Below are 15,658 nucleotides of genomic sequence, written 5' to 3'. Positions count from 1 at the left end.
CTAAAACTGAACCTGCCAAGCACTCAACCCTGTACACACTGCACTGAAACTCGTGACTGTCACCTGACACACACTCTTGGCCCTGCTAGGCCAAGGAAACAAAACACCAACACTTTGGGTAAACAATCTCCATATTGTATTCTACTTTTGCACAAACACAGGCACAGCAAATGATAAGAATTGTGTTTTCTTTCTCTGATGTTCAGAGAATGTGAAACCCAGAAATATTCTTGGGAAGAATTGTGCGTTGCTTTTCTCTGTGAAGAGAAATGTGGGGCTACATTAGATCTAATTTAAATCTACCCTCTTTTAGTTTAAAACCATTACCCCTTTTCCTATCACAACTGGCCCTGCTGAAAGGTTTGTCCTCCTCTTTCTTATAGGTCTCCTTTAAGTACTGAAAAGCCGCAATAAAGTCTCCCAGACCAAAGCTGTTGCAGTGACACACCAGCTTTTGTCACGTTAAGGTTTAATTTCCCAAAAAAGAAAATCTAAGAAAACAAAATGTTTTGCAGTCCTTGGTGGTTTTTGTTTGGTTATATGCTGGAGACTAAACTAGAGAATAATTAGGTATAACAGAGATTTAAATACATCCTAGGCAGATGTTTTCCAGCTCTGCTCTGGATAGATTTTTTTCCACATGCTACTCAGTTGAGATTTTGCTCAGAATCTCCTTCTCTCAAAGTTTTATTTCTGATTTGAGAAGACCAGGAGCATTAACAAACAGCTGTTTTTATTGAGCCTTCTTCATCAGCCTCATAGCCTTTCTTATGCCTTCATTTTCTTCATCAATATTAATGGAAAGCTGTTCTCATTTATCCTATGGTAATGTTTGTGTCCCTAAAAACGTGCATGTAAGTTTTTTGCCAACTATCTAGAAGTCATTTCTGTGGTCTCTGATTATGCAATGCTGGGAAAATTTTGTGGTGGACTAGAAATACAAACATAGTGAATGTGGTTGGAAACTCATCTCTCTTCTTCAAACTTTCTCATAATTTCTAAGTGTAAACTTTCCTTGGGAAAGATTCATTGTAGTCTGTTTTGTTCTTAGGCATCTATTGTCTTGTAACATATAGAATACATATATAGATTATGCTGATATTTCTGCAAAATTACTTGTGCTTGCTCCTGATTTAAATTCACTCATGCACTCAGTGATCTCATGATGACCACATTTGGTACTAGCTCTACAGTGATCACTGTGCCTCTAAATTTGCCAGTGTACTCTGCTGGATGTGGTGTAGTAACTCCTCAAAAACATGCTCGTTTTAGGTATGTGTATCCCTCCATGGATCAGCTGGCTGAAATGATTCCTGGAATCCTGAAACAGTTTGGGTGAGTGCAGAATTGTTTACTTGTTTTTCTCATTCTCTCTATGTGGCTCACTGAAAGAGCAGGCATTTGTTTTAGCTTGGCAGTCTGGCATTTTGTTTGCTAGAAATACATTTGTGGTTCTTTTGGATTCCTCTCTTATAGATGGATTGCTTTTGCCTTGGTTTCTGAAAGAGCTTCTTTTTTGGCCCTTTTTGAAGTGTCTGGTTATTTTTAAACAGGAAGCAGCTTAGGAGAAATCCCATGAGCCTAATTCAGGGGCTTCCTCCAGTATTCTGTGTGCATAGCCCTCACAGGGGCAGGGCACAGACAATCTGTTCTTCCCACTGTAACAACCCACGTTTTCCTGTGTGGTTAAGCAGGGGGGAAAAAAAGGCAGCACTGTCCCATCTGAAGACATTTACTGTTTTGCTTCTGTGGCTTGAGTGTTCTAGGGGGTCAGTCTGACCTCTCTGAGCATCTTCCACTACCAAGTGCAGATGCCAGGTCACCAGTGTTGAAAGACCTAGTGGCAGTGTTCCTGGGTTGTCCTCCCTTAAAGCTCAGCTTTAGCAGGAGCTTTATCTGAGAAGAGTTCATTTTCTGTGGAGCTCATGCTCCTGGCTCACAGTGGAGAGGGCAGGAGACACCTCCAAGGGGTTTTTAGAACAAGCAGAGAAAACTTGTCATTCAGGGTTAGGCAGCTTTGGCAAACACCGGCTGGACCATCTCCCCAATTTAGACATTGCAGTTATAAGCAGCTCTTACAGTACTGTGGACCAGGTTACCTCACTATTTCTTTAGGGGATGTGTATCTTCTGAACTGCCTAATGTCAGGCACAGGGTTGCCAGTTCTGTTGCACTGCTCAAAAAAATGTGACCAATAACATCAGTACCTTGGAAATCAATGAAACTGGAGTGTATTTACAAAGTCTTGATTTAATATTGCTAATGAGAATTAAAACTATCCTCAGGTATTTTCCTAAAAGCATTGAATAACCTGTTTTTCTCAGTGGTTTTGTCTAGCCTTCCCTCCCATGTATTTTCTACGACCTTGAAGGTGATGCTTTAAATCTGATTTCAGTTAATGCAAATATTTGGTTTGTCTCTGCCCTGTTTGGTTATGAAGTTTAAACTTCATCACCCCAGTGACTGGATAGCAGGAGATGTTTCCCTGCCAGCCTCCTGTTAGAGAGGAATCAGTGCCCCAGTTGGATAGCTGTGATGGGGAAGGCAGGGCAAGCCTGGGGAGGGGGAGCTTTCCATTTAGGCTGCAGATTTCAGGTCTGTATCTTGTAAGTTTTTCTGGCAGAGAAGAATCATTTCCTCCCAGGATCAGAACAATGCTGTGGTTGCTCAGTGTATTTACTTAAAGATAAGTGAGGATAGCTGCTGCCCTGCAATGCAGGAGGACCAGGGTCCTGCAAATATCACTGGGGCCACTGACATTGCTGGGTGTGCACAGCCTGTCCAAGCTGGGCCCTCCCCTCTGCAGATACACACTGGCATGTGAAAGAGGAAGGCTACTGCTGTAACTCTATTTTCAGCACCCTTCCTCATTTGTCTCTTCTGTTTTATTGCTGTGCAGGCTGAAGACCATCATAGGAATGGGAACTGGAGCTGGTGCCTACATTTTAACCAGATTTGCTGTAAGTTTTGTGGAGCTTCCCTAAAGCCTCAAGCATGATTTCCCTTACACGTTGTTGTCCCCATAGCATGCATGGAGAATTCCTGTTCTGCTGTGCCCAGTTAGGCATGCAGGCCAAGCTTTTAAGTGAAATACCACAATCTGCAGGATAGCTAATCCAGAAGACCTAGATTTTCCATTTTAAGGCCTGGGCTCTACCCAGTTAATTTGCAGAAGGTTTTTATAATGGGAGTTCTCTATTTAAACTGAGGGTGGAGAAAAAGTTAAATCCTAATGTTCTCCAGCTGCTCAGTTGAATCGCTTTAATGATTTTTTTTTCCCCATACATATGCTTCTTTTCTGCAAGATAAAACTAGACCTACCACTTTCTTCTCCATGACATAATTTGCTAATTTAAGTTTTTTGCTGACTGTTGAGCTTCAAAGGATATCTGACAAATCTTAGATCTTCTCTTTTGCAGTTAAACCATGCAGAGATGGTGGAGGGATTAGTTCTCATTAATGTAAACCCTTGTGCTGAAGGTTGGATGGACTGGGCAGCAACTAAGGTAAACATCTTTAAGTTAGAAAAATAAATTTTACTGAAAGCCTGTGGGACATGAGGAGTTTGGCCATCTTGTATGTCAGACATGGCTGCAGATACTAAACATCCTGGGCTAATTCCTTTTGGGTTTATTCTTCCATTGCAAAAAAGCTTCATACAGGGCTACTGATAAAAATAGGTACTTTGAGAAAACACATACATGTGGCACAGTGGGACAATTCCTAGCAGCTCATAACTGCTGGGGAGAACAGTTTACCTGGACATGGTAGTTTTGGAAACATCTTTCAAGAAAACATCAAGTGTAGTGTAGCATTCAGTGTTTTCTTGTCCATGGCTTTGTTTACCAACACAGCCCAAAATATGAAGCAGAGCATAGAAAAATGCCCAGAACAGCATCCTCCATTTTTCAGTCATTTGTGAGTCTTAGATGCCAAAAGGACTCAGAAAAAAGCATTGGCTACAGGTGGTTTGTACAACCAGAAGATGCTGACATAAAAGAAACTCCTAGGAGAAACTTACAGAGGCAGGATGTAACATTCTTTCAAGGCTTAGTTACTAAATATATTCCCAGATCAAACTTATCAAAATAAAGTGGTAGACAAACTTATTTAAATGAAATGTAGTAACTTTTCATTTTCTATGAAATGAACCTCCTGACCCATTTTGATTCTCACCCAGCACCTCAGTGCATTAAATTCTTCCATATCTGTGCCTCTGCATTCCATCTCTCAAAGGGAATATTGCTCACCTCAAGAGCACAGCAGGTGCTTTATGTTCTTATGTCCTTCCAAAGCAGGAGTATTTACTGTGGGTTGTGAGCTTCTGGTCCCAGTTCCATTGCATTGTCAGGGAGGGGAGTGGGCAGTGGGGTTCAGTGACACCCACCAGGCTGGTTTGCTTGGTGTTCCTGCAGAGAGTGATTCCCTGTTCACCTCTGCCCCTAGCAGTGTGTTCTCTGTACAGCTGCATTAGTGAAGGCATCTGATGAGAATGACTCCAGCCCCTGATGCTGTTCTAGTTGGATTGATGGGGGAAAATATCACTTCAGGGTATTCTGTATGTAGAGAGAGCAGAGAAACATCCATTGGTCTGTGTATGGGTAATTGGAAGGTGTCATTTGTTCAGGGGCTGTGGTAATAGCAGGTACTTAGGTGTTCTTGCTGTTCAGATTTCAGGTTGGACGAATGCTTTGCCAGACATGGTCATTTCACATCTATTTGGAAAGGTAATGTTCAAAAGATTCCTCTGATGTATTCAGTCATCTGTATTTACCTCCTGGGGCTGAGAGGAGTGCAGAAGCTTTCAGTCAAACAACAAAAGATGAAGTTAAACTGAGATAGGATTCATATTTGTGTCCCCAGCATTTTGAGCAGCATTCTGCCATGGGGTTTTCTGTGTCCTGAGTACTCAAATGCATCTCAGTTGTAACAACTCTAATAGGGGCCAGCTCCTTGTCTAGGCAGCCAACACTTAAACACAAGTATAAGAGTTGTATATGCTCATGTTCTGAGCTGAAAAACCCCAAAGATTTTTTTATATAATATGCCTGTAGCTCTGTGACAGCTGGTTATTGGTATTAACAGTGCTCTCCAGTGCAAGCCTCATGTAAAATGCTGGACTGTTTTTGAGGCTACTTTGCTGTGCTTGAAATTGTTAGTGAATGCAATGGAAAACTCCATTCCAGCAGAACAAGGAACTAATCTATAAAGACTTTAGAACCCAACTGTTTGAAAATGTTACTGATTGAAGTCCTCAAAGCTTAGTTATTTACTATTGTGAAATTGAGTTCCACATTGGACGTTTGTAAGCTTTCAACATCTGCTTTACCCTGGAAACATTTATTAGGCTTCTTACCCTGAATCTTCTTCTGTTTGTTTTAAAACCTTACACTTGTCTGGCTGTAACCATGTGCACTACGACATGTTTTGTAATTGTGAGATTTAAACGTTATGACATATTTGAGTTTTCAAGTGAAAATTGTGGTACTGCAATCAGAAGCCAGTATTAATTCTGGGTGACTTCACTGGGTGCTGGAAGCTGTCCCTTCCCTCAAGGTGCACTCCTGTTGTTCCTCTCATATCTATGAGTCTGATACACAACAACTACTGTGCCATGTCTTCAGATCCTTTCAGAAAATAGCCCCTGTTCTGAACAATTCTGTCTCCACTTTAGGAAGAGATTCACAGCAACCATGACCTGATCCATACTTACCGTCAGCATATCATTAATGATATGAATCAAACCAACCTTCATCTCTTTGTCAACTCTTACAACAGGTAAATACATTTACCTGATTTCTAACTGGAAATCTTTAAGAGGCTGGCCAGCTCTTTAGAGACAGTATTTCTTGTGTGATGGGATTACATGTGTTCCCCCAGTATGAAGTTCTGCTTAATAGTGCCTTTAGGGATCTCAGGTGGTTTGCTTATTGGAGAAGGACCTTGTGCATTTGTGGGGAACTGAACTACTGAACTACAACATTGATCCTTCAGTCTAAGTGTTGTTCTACATCAGTTATGGAGGCCACGACATATTAAGTTGTGATTAAATTAATATTAACTCAGATTAAATTAACATGTGAGTGTCTGTGCTTTCTCTAAACTAGAAGAATATAGAAGTAACTATAAAATTCCAGTGTTTCAAAAGCTGTTGTCCTCTCTATTTTTTTTTTTAGTCGACGAGACCTAGAGATTGAGCGCCCTGTTCCTGGAGTGAATGTTGTCACCCTTCAGTAAGTACTTTATTTCAGAGCTTACTGCAGGTTAGGGACTACCATTAGGAAGAACTCCTCTCTTCAGACCTGGCAAACATATTAAAATTGAAAGTTAAGTATCTTCTGTCACTGTGCATATAAAAAATCAACATACAAAGTACTTGAAAAGTTAGTACATTTAGATTCATGCAGAAATGTGTTATAGTTAATGGAAATTATAGCTCTGATGGCACTTGAGCTGTGCTAATACAACCAAGAAAGCCCAGCCTAAAACCATTAAGAAAACCAACCAAACAACAAAAAATTCCAGGAAGATAGAGCAGGAGTGAGAATGACTGACAGATAGATCATCTGGCTTTTGCTTATGCTCCAACTTGTGCAACATAAGTTGTCAAGTCCTTCCTAGCTCAGCTGCTGATGGTCATACACAGGACACTCCGTTCCTCTGACAATCTGGAGTTGGATGGACAGAGTCAAAAGCTGGAGCTCAGGGGTCTGGGGGGTGGTAGGCATGAGACTTTGATGCTGATACCAACATTCAATTTTTTGTAAAGCAAGGAAGGAATAAGAGCACTGGCAAGGGCTGATTTGCTGCCAGCTGGGGAAGAGAACAGGTTCTCAGGCAGGGAATCAGAGCATGTCACTAGATCTGCAGCTGATGCAGGATTTGCCATATCTTTAAGGTGCCTGGAATACAAACCAAATCATTTCACATGCTTAACTCTCACTCTTCCAGAGACACAAACGGAGCTCAGGGCAAGTCTGAGCTGGGTGGCAGAGATGACCCCTCTCATGTGTGCTTCTTTGCAGGTGTCCTGTCCTCCTGGTGGTCGGTGACAGCTCCCCAGCAGTGGATGCTGTGGTGGGTACCTTGAGCCATCTTTGCCACCCTGCTGAGGATGGGTGGGCAAGCCAAGGGGCTGCAAGAGGCCAGCCGAGCCCCTGCCACACTGCAGCCCTGCTGGCTGTCAGTCCAGCCCAGTGGCTCTCCTCTTCCAGACCACAGGAGAGCTGCCATTAATTCCATGCTGTTTGTCCCTTCTGCCTGTGCACTATTATTTAATAGCTACCACGTTAGGAACAATCACCACAGCAGTTCCAGTGAACCGCAAATATTTTCCTTTAGAGAGGAATCTGCTGCTGGTATTTTAACTTGCTGTGTGGTGCTGGAGCTGTGCCCTGGGTCACTCTGGAAGTGAAGAGCTTCTTTTTTGACCATTATAACTCTCCCCAGATGACTGGATGACTTCAAATGTTGTGCCTTAATGGGCATGCCCAGTCTGCTGGCCCGTGGCCACATGGCTACTCACCACTTGGGAGGCTACCAGATGACCCCAAATCACAAGATAAACAACACTTGTTGCCATTGAAGTCCCAGAAACAGATGGGAAAAAAAAAATCTCCAGTTCCCAAGTATGGGTTTGTAACGTGGAGAAAATGCAGTTAAAAATGTGAGCTGACTTACTTGGGTTTAAAGATGTGTATATGTATACACAGAGTCTTCACACAGAATCATAAGACACTCAGTTTAGTCTGAGTTAAGCCAGAAAACAAGGTGTTGGATCTGTTTTCATACAAGAGTTCACACTTAAAATCTTGTGTGCAATGCCTTATGCTGCTTATTCTTTTCTGTAGGTTGAATGCAACTCAAAGCTGGACCCAACAAGGACCACACTTCTGAAGGTAATAACAAAAACTGTGCTTTTCAAAATAAACACTCCTCTCACATAAAACCAGTTGGATTAGCTAAATAAGCAGAACTAGAGTGATGTGTTGCAATACTGATAATACAGTGAGAATCCAGTTCTGATTTAAAAACACAGTTCCTTCAGGGTGTGAGAGTATTTTAGTGGGATAAACAAGACTAGGGGCTTCATGTCAGAATTACAGCAGGGAATTTCTCAGCTCCTCAATTTTAGAATCGTAGAGATGAGAGTTGAAATGTTCAGTATTTCACATACCCATAATGAATTTCACTAGAGCTGGCAAAGCTGATCTTGAGATATCTTGAAAGGTTTGGAAAGCTGAGAGCAGAGTAGGAGTGCAAACCAGTTCATTCTGTTCCTGTGCTTGCCTCTCAGCAGCAGTATCAGGTGAATCAACAGCTAATCAGCCACAGTTTGGTCAACCTGCCTTCTATGAGGGTACAGTCTAGGACATGTTACTGCTAATCTCCAGAAAAATTGATAAAATGCACTTAAAAACAGCAGAACATAATGCAAAGGCTTTGGCTGATATTTGGCATTCAGAGTATGAGTGCAATCTTCAGCTTGTAATGAAGTAATAGCATGTAAACAGTGAAACAAGTTTGGTCATGCTTTGCCAAGAGCTTCTACTGCATCTCTAGTGAACTAGACAGTGAAAATTATAATAAAGAAAAATATTTATTTTTTTTTTCCTCCTAACATTGAAGAGTTGTACTGCTGCCCTATAATGTGGGTGTGGCAGACACCCTAAGAAAGTTTGACATTGTCTCAGACCTTGTATCACTGGCCAGCCTTTGAACAGTCCAGGGATATGGCTGATCCTGCTGCAGGCCTGTTTTTCTGCTAACTAATTCTAGATAGGATTTGGGGTTTCCTGTAATTTACAACTCTACTGTTTTCAGCTTGTAGTGTTCCTTGGAACAGGACTGTTTTTGTTGGGTTGACTTGAGGGGTGGAGTGGCAGGAAAAATGAAATGCTCCAAAAATATTTCATGCACTCAAGATAGCTTTTCTCATTTGGCTTTCCCTGCTTCCCTTGGCAAGTCAGGCTGATGCTTGCCATCAGCAATCTCAGCAAATAATTTTTCCCCTTTTTTCTCTCACCTCTGAGCTTTAGGTGTTTGTTTTCCCTACTCTGTTTGTCATCCAGGTCAATACAGAGTCATGTTATTGGAATTCAGAGCTGAACTTGCAAGCAGGACTAATAGGCTGGTTTCTAAGAAACTGGTAATTGCTGCCCAGCAAAAAGCATTTGTAGCTCCAGCTGATGCTTTCCCTGAGCATCAAGAGCCTTTGTGGTTTTCTGGGGTGCAGTGGTAGCTTTATAAACATTTAACAGCTTGCTTTGATGCGTTCATCCACGTGTATGTTACTCACACAACAAAAGGAAGTGTTTTTCTGCCAGATAGCTAAAAAGGTCATTTCAATATATCCTGAGCACAAATGATTTCCTCTGGCATTGCTCTAACTGGCTGTTCTCATCCCATTTCAGATGGCTGACTGTGGTGGGCTCCCTCAAGTTTCCCAGGTAGGATTTGCTGTCGGAAATTCTACCAATCATGTTCTGCAGCAAATGGGTGTTTTCCTATAGGGTACTTGCTGTTCCCAAATGTCAGCCAAAAGGATGGTTATGATTTCATGAATAATGATGTCAGTTGGTCATCTGAGATTTCTTTTTTCTTTAAAGAGCAATGAAGCACAAAATTAAGATTGGGGGGGGATATTATTTTCACTGATAGTCTTAACCAAGGAAAGAACTGAGGTGGGAATGCAGAAGTATTATTTTATGTCTATTTACTAAGATAATGTGGATTAAGGCTTTAACCACTGACATTTCAACAGCATTCTTACTTGGACTATTTATAGTATACATCAGGAAAGTGGGAGACAGGAAATAACAATGCTAGGTTATTGCATACACTGGCTCAGCTTGACTGTGGATGAAGTGGAGTTTCTAGAACACATTTAGGCATAAGTTCCAAGCTGCTAATAAAGCCAGGCTGGCAAAGTTAAAATTTACCTATGCCCTTGTATTGCTTCTCTTAAAGAGCTGTTTTGTAAATCAGCTTTGGAATGTGATCTAACATTTAAACAGATTTCTAAGAAATATAAAGTGATGTTTGTGAACTTCAGGAAAAGATAAATTTGTAATTGCCTGCAGCTGAATCCCTATACAGGCAGTGTGTGCTCCACCAGTGGGAACTGGGAAAAGGTTTTTTTAAAGCCACATGGTAGTATGTGCATTGCTTCTGTTATAGGGAGTTCATTCTTTGCAGTGGTTCAGAGAATTACGCAAAAAATATTTTCATGTGAAATAACTGAGCCTGTAAAGCTTATGTGGCCACTGTTAGCAGAGGAGAAGAGCAGGGAGTGCCTCATTGCAAGAATGTTGGTTGTAGGCATTTGTGCTGCTGTGTGCCTGGTGAGCTTTCTTGCCCTATACACATAATTATCAGCTCTGAATAGCTGAATTTGTTCTCTGCTGATTAGGAATTACTCAATTACCAGTCTAGTATGAACTGCCCTGTACATTTTGTGAGGCCAGTTGTTTTACTTTGGTTCACCTGCCTCAGTAACTGCTCAAGTCAAGTTTTGAGCCAGGTTTGGACCATTTGTGTTCCCTGGATCTCAAATGTATGTATCCATTTTGTAAAATAATGGGGGGATGACTAGGGAGGGAAATGATGGAATTTTCTTACAAATGAAGTTTTCATGCTGTCATTAGAACCCAGAGAATATTTAATATGTCCCCGTTAAGATAGGGCATCTGTGGAATCTGTAACATTGTAATATAACCTGCTGAGCAATGCCTACGATAACTCTGCCTCTTTTTTGCAGCCTGCCAAGCTTGCTGAAGCTTTCAAATACTTTGTTCAGGGAATGGGATACAGTAAGTATTGGCTTTATTGAATGGCTGATCTTGCTACTGAAGTTAATTGGGCATTTAAGCACCCAGAGAGTCTCTGATCCCACGTGTCACTTTTTCCCTTTTGGAAATGCATTTGCAAGGGGAAAAAACACATGCTGTATCTGGGCAAAGGATTTTCAGACCAAGTGATGTTATTAAATAGTAGAGAGCTTTGCAAACAGCTTATACCCACAAATACCTCTTTTACTTCGTCTCAATGTTTTTAAGGTTGGCTATTTGTAATAGTGTCCCCTCGTGGCATCAAAGGATGAGGTTCATCTACTGCACACAGCATTTAAAACCTCATTGGTTTCAAATGAGGTTTAAAACCTCATTTAAACTTCTTTGAGTTGTAGCTGTTTGTTTTTCATGTATTTGCTTCTGACTGGTGCTGTGAGGATGCACTATGAGCCTGGGCTGCCAGCAGGGGTTGAATATTGGAAAGTAATGGGAGGGCTGATGAGTCTCTTCAGTTTCCCTCTGGATTCTTCCAGCCACAGCAGTGTGCCCTAAAGTTTCTTGAATTCCTCAGCCCTGGCCATTAATTCCACTGTAGTAATTTGGTCTCCTTAACCACATGCTTGGAGCAGGGGAGCATGTGAAGGTACCCTGAAAAGTATCCATTCCACCATGAAGGCTCCTCCAAGGATGGTTAAGGCCAAGGGGAAAGCAAATGTGGTGGTGTTTGCAGGTATCCCAGGATGAGGGAAGAGATGAGAATCTTGACTCCATGTTTCAGAAGGTTGATTTATTAATTTATGATATATATTATATTAAAAGGAAACGATCTATTAAAACTATACTAAAAGAATAGAAGAAAGGATTCCATCAGAAGGCTGGCAAGGAAGGCAAAGGAATGATAATAAAATCTTGTGACTGACCAGAGAGTCTGAGACAGCTGGACTGTGATTGGACATTAATTAAAAACAACAACATGAGACCAATCACAGATGCACCTGTTGCATTCCACAGCAGCAGATAATCATTGTTTACATTTTGTTTCTGAGGCCTCTCAGCTTCTCAGGAGAAAAGATCCTAAGGAAAGGATTTTTCAGCAAATATGTCTGTGACAGGCAAGGGCTTCCTTCCACATCCATGCAGCAGGCACTAATGAAGGGCTCTTCTTGCAGTGCCCTCTGCCAGCATGACCAGGCTGATGCGGTCCCGCACGGCTTCTGGCTCCAGTGTCACCTCCTTGGAAGGACAGAGGAGCCGCTCCCACACCGGGGAAGGCACCAGGAGCCGCTCCCACACCGGGGAGGGAACGAGGAGCCGCTCCCACACCGGGGACGGCTCCAGGAACCGCTCCCACACGGACACGCGGATCGAGCTGACGCCCAACTCGGCGAGCAACGCGGAACAATCGAGCCCCAAGTCCATGGAAGTGTCCTGTTAGATGGCTCTGGGAGGTTCAAAACGGGTCACAGTGTGAAAAAGTAATGGATGCCCCCTGTGTATCACAAAAACATAACTGGTATTAATCTCTAGCTATTCTGTAGGATGAACTCTGTTCACCAGGGTCTGAGAGGGACCAAAGAAAAGAAGCATCTCATTTGCTCTATCGTTATTCTTGTGTCTCAGACAGCTGCTGCTATTGTGCCCTCCTTCAGTGGATGCCAAATTCTAAAGGATACTTGCCAAAAGCTGATGTGGTTGTAAACACTTCAGAGTCAAACCAGAATTGCTCAGTACCCTCCTTTAAAATCAAAGCTGTTACAGGGCCCTTTATCTCTTCTTCTCTTGAAGTAAACTGGCACAATTTGAGATGAGTTTCAAAGCGGGGGAGAAAAAAATAACTGTTAAGGATGACTTTAAGAAAAGGAAATGAAACAAATGTGTTATGGCCTCATGTTGAAGCTGGAGTTGAATTCATTGTATATAGCTTGACTTCAAATGATAGAGAAGTTAACGTATCGTGCATTTATAGGCCTTCTAATTCATTAGTATTCAAGCCTGTTTTCCTATGTACAATAATACTCTACTAAAATAGGCAATTTTAATGTGACTTTGAGATGAACTAAATCTTTAAGGTTTTTCATTTCACTTTTTTGAGATTTAGTTCCAGTCTTCCTTTCCTTCCCCCCTCCTAGACCCTAAAACCTGCTTAGCCAAATGAGGACAGGATTTAAATTTGGTAAGCAAGGTAGGATTTCCTGTTTGGGAACTTGGGCCAAAGGGTGTACCAAACTGCAGGAGTTGGTGTAGTTGTAACAAGTAGGGTAGCTGTACATGCGAGCTAAGCAGAATCAGCTTGATATTTCCTTCAGAAAGCTTCTTATCTTTGCAGCTCAAGTTTTTTTGTGTCCAGCACAATTGTCATAAATTTGGAGTTCTGTAAGCAAAGACAGATCCAGCTGTTCTTTGTCAGGAGAGATGAATAACTGTGGGGTGGGCATGTAATTAGATACTGTACATTCAACTGCCACTAATTACTAGATTTGAAACTGATGAGATTTCACTGGTGCTGAAAAGTGTATTCCATGAAGTGGTGGAGCGGCAACACTGTATGTCTGGAATGCAGTGTCTAATGACTTTGTAAATGTCATGATCTGCTGGTTCTGCATCTTTGCATAGCCTCCTTGAGTTGCTTTCTTTGAAGCTAGTGGCTTGATACCTTTCTGCCACTCAGAATGTCACAGTTGGGTGTTCTTAAGTTTGTCCTTCCATAGCTAGTGGGACAGGATTTCCACAGCTCCAGTGCATACCTGCTGAATCGCAGTCCTCACACAGATGAAAAGCTCAAATGCTGAGCAGTTAAATAGCAAATGTTAATACTTTGGGATTGCTTGTTCAGAAGAACACCATCTAGGTTACTTTATATTGACTAACTTCAGCTCTTGTGTAGAATATCCATAACATTTTGTGGGAAGAACAGACAATTTCCAGAAAGAATAAAGCTATTGTGTAAAGTCTATCAAGAAAAGTTTCTTAATGAAGTATTTGTATTTATTTCAAAACAAATAAATTTGTAACTTTGCAATGTCTGGTGTCTTCATATTTTACCAGGAGTACAATAATCTTTTTCAGTCCAAATATATTCTTGTCATCCCTTTATATAAATGAAGTCTTTCTGATTTTACTCAGATCTGTTATTCCCTGCTTTTATGCTCAGAGCTTTCCTTCCTCCAGCCTACTATTCTAATAAAACAGCACACACTTATTCAGCTTTTTTGCTGACTATTTTAGTACTAAAGGATATAGAAATGCAGAAAATTATTGAGCCATGATACAGAGTACTATTTGCTGTTTGAACTTTTTTTCTGTCTCCCTGGCTAAAGAACTGTCTAGAGCACAGATCTGGGGTCTGACTTCCTCACTGGAGTTGGTGCCACACTCATTGCATCCTTTCTGATCTCTAAATCCATTGATGTGATGAGTTCCCCATGAATAGCTGGAGTTACTCAGGCCTCCTGACTGAAATTGCAGATGTGACTTGGATTTTTTAAAGGTGGTTCTTTTTGGAGCTCTTACAAGAATGTAATTTCAGGAAAGTAAAGATTAACCCAGTGACTTACTTAACATACTGGAGTTTTCAGGGACAGGTGCTTTGATGACTTTGCTGGGACTATTTTGGGCTGCTCATTCCTCCTGTAACTCAAAAAATCCTGTGATAGGAAGATGCAAAAGCAAATATTTGTCATGTCTGAGCCAAGGCTCTACTGGATGTGATGATTCAGCAGTCAGGACTGGACTGATACCAGCAAAGGGCTTGACAGCCAGTGCCAGTGAAAACAGGAGCAACCTGTGCCAGCCCATCTTACAAAAGAGGGGCAAAGTTGGGTTCTTTGCTGAGCTTTTCTGGGAATGGCTAATCATTCCTTCCACAAGGACACCATGGTGTGCCTGTCAAGCCCAGGCAGTTTATTTTGGTTTAATGGGGAGGAATGCATCCAAGCCTTATTGCAGCACAAAGGGATCTGCAAGCAATTCTGAGCTGCAAGGAGTTGCTAGGATCACTACAAATGTCAGCTTTGCCATCAGAAGTGTTCATTTGGCAGAGAACACTGTGTTCCTGTGCATAAAAGCTGGAGGGCAGCACAGAGGAGTGGTGTCTCACCTTTTACAAAGAGTTTTGACTCCTCTTTCCCTGCAGTACTGCCCTCCTGGCATCTTTAGCTTGTGTTGTAACTTAAGAGATGCAAGTGGTTTGAAGATTTATCAGAATTTTTTAAAAAACCCTTCCCAGACCTGCAGAAGCTGACTTCTGTGTTAGCCTGAATATTGTAGAGTCATTTACCTGGAAAACAGGAGCTGGGGTCTCACTTTTTTCCAAGTGTGAATGGCCACTATGGAGCTACTGTGGCATAGAGGAAATTCTGACTGGGTAACAGGAGTTTCCAGAAAATATCCAGTTTGCTCCTCACAGTGCTTTTGGGGCTATAAAGAAACAAAACAGGATGGGCTCCCAGGGACCATGAGGCTTCCTGATAGCATTAGTGTATCTCAATGCCAAATCTTTGCAGCAGTGGTACTCTTCAAAACCACTAATAGAAGGGATGTCATTGCTAAAATCCAAGTTATTTCCACCTCTGCCTAGGCCTTGACATCTACTGTATAAAAATCTGGCTTAACTTCATGCTATCCTTCCCCCTCCCTGTCCTTGCAGAGGGGGAGTGGATGTGCCAATCCCATGTGGTGGCAGCAGGACTTTTGTGCTGAAGGATGCTGCTGCTTTCCTCTTTAAAAGTCTCTATTGACTGAACAGCTGGAAACTTTAACCTAGATGTGTTTTTGAGGTTTATTATTAATGTCACGTGTTGTGAGTGATGGACTGAGCTGGAGTGAAAACTGTTTATAGCAAAGCTGCTTATTTGTTCTCCCCAGGGCTG

The 15,658-nt window shown here is 41.8% G+C and overlaps 1 protein-coding gene across 1 annotated transcript in view; it reads left to right on the top strand.

Annotated features, from left to right (window-relative positions):
* Positions 1 to 13,809, top strand: part of NDRG1 (N-myc downstream regulated 1) — a 40,360-nt gene extending 26,551 nt beyond the window's left edge. Inside the window, exons 6-16 of the mRNA XM_054643090.2 lie at positions 1,273 to 1,335; positions 2,900 to 2,960; positions 3,420 to 3,506; positions 4,671 to 4,727; positions 5,675 to 5,778; positions 6,177 to 6,233; positions 7,026 to 7,077; positions 7,851 to 7,898; positions 9,414 to 9,449; positions 10,760 to 10,811; positions 11,960 to 13,809. Of these exons, the coding sequence (XP_054499065.1) occupies positions 1,273 to 1,335; positions 2,900 to 2,960; positions 3,420 to 3,506; positions 4,671 to 4,727; positions 5,675 to 5,778; positions 6,177 to 6,233; positions 7,026 to 7,077; positions 7,851 to 7,898; positions 9,414 to 9,449; positions 10,760 to 10,811; positions 11,960 to 12,225 (883 nt within the window). The 3' untranslated portion in view covers positions 12,226 to 13,809. The remainder of the gene's footprint in view (positions 1 to 1,272; positions 1,336 to 2,899; positions 2,961 to 3,419; positions 3,507 to 4,670; positions 4,728 to 5,674; positions 5,779 to 6,176; positions 6,234 to 7,025; positions 7,078 to 7,850; positions 7,899 to 9,413; positions 9,450 to 10,759; positions 10,812 to 11,959) is intronic.
* Positions 13,810 to 15,658: the final 1,849 nt, after the last annotated feature.

This window comes from Agelaius phoeniceus, chromosome 1, assembly GCF_051311805.1.
Source record: "Agelaius phoeniceus isolate bAgePho1 chromosome 1, bAgePho1.hap1, whole genome shotgun sequence".
Lineage (NCBI taxonomy): Eukaryota > Metazoa > Chordata > Aves > Passeriformes > Icteridae > Agelaius > Agelaius phoeniceus.
Note: the sequence above shows the minus strand (reverse complement) of the source record. Positions and strands in the feature narration are given on the sequence as shown.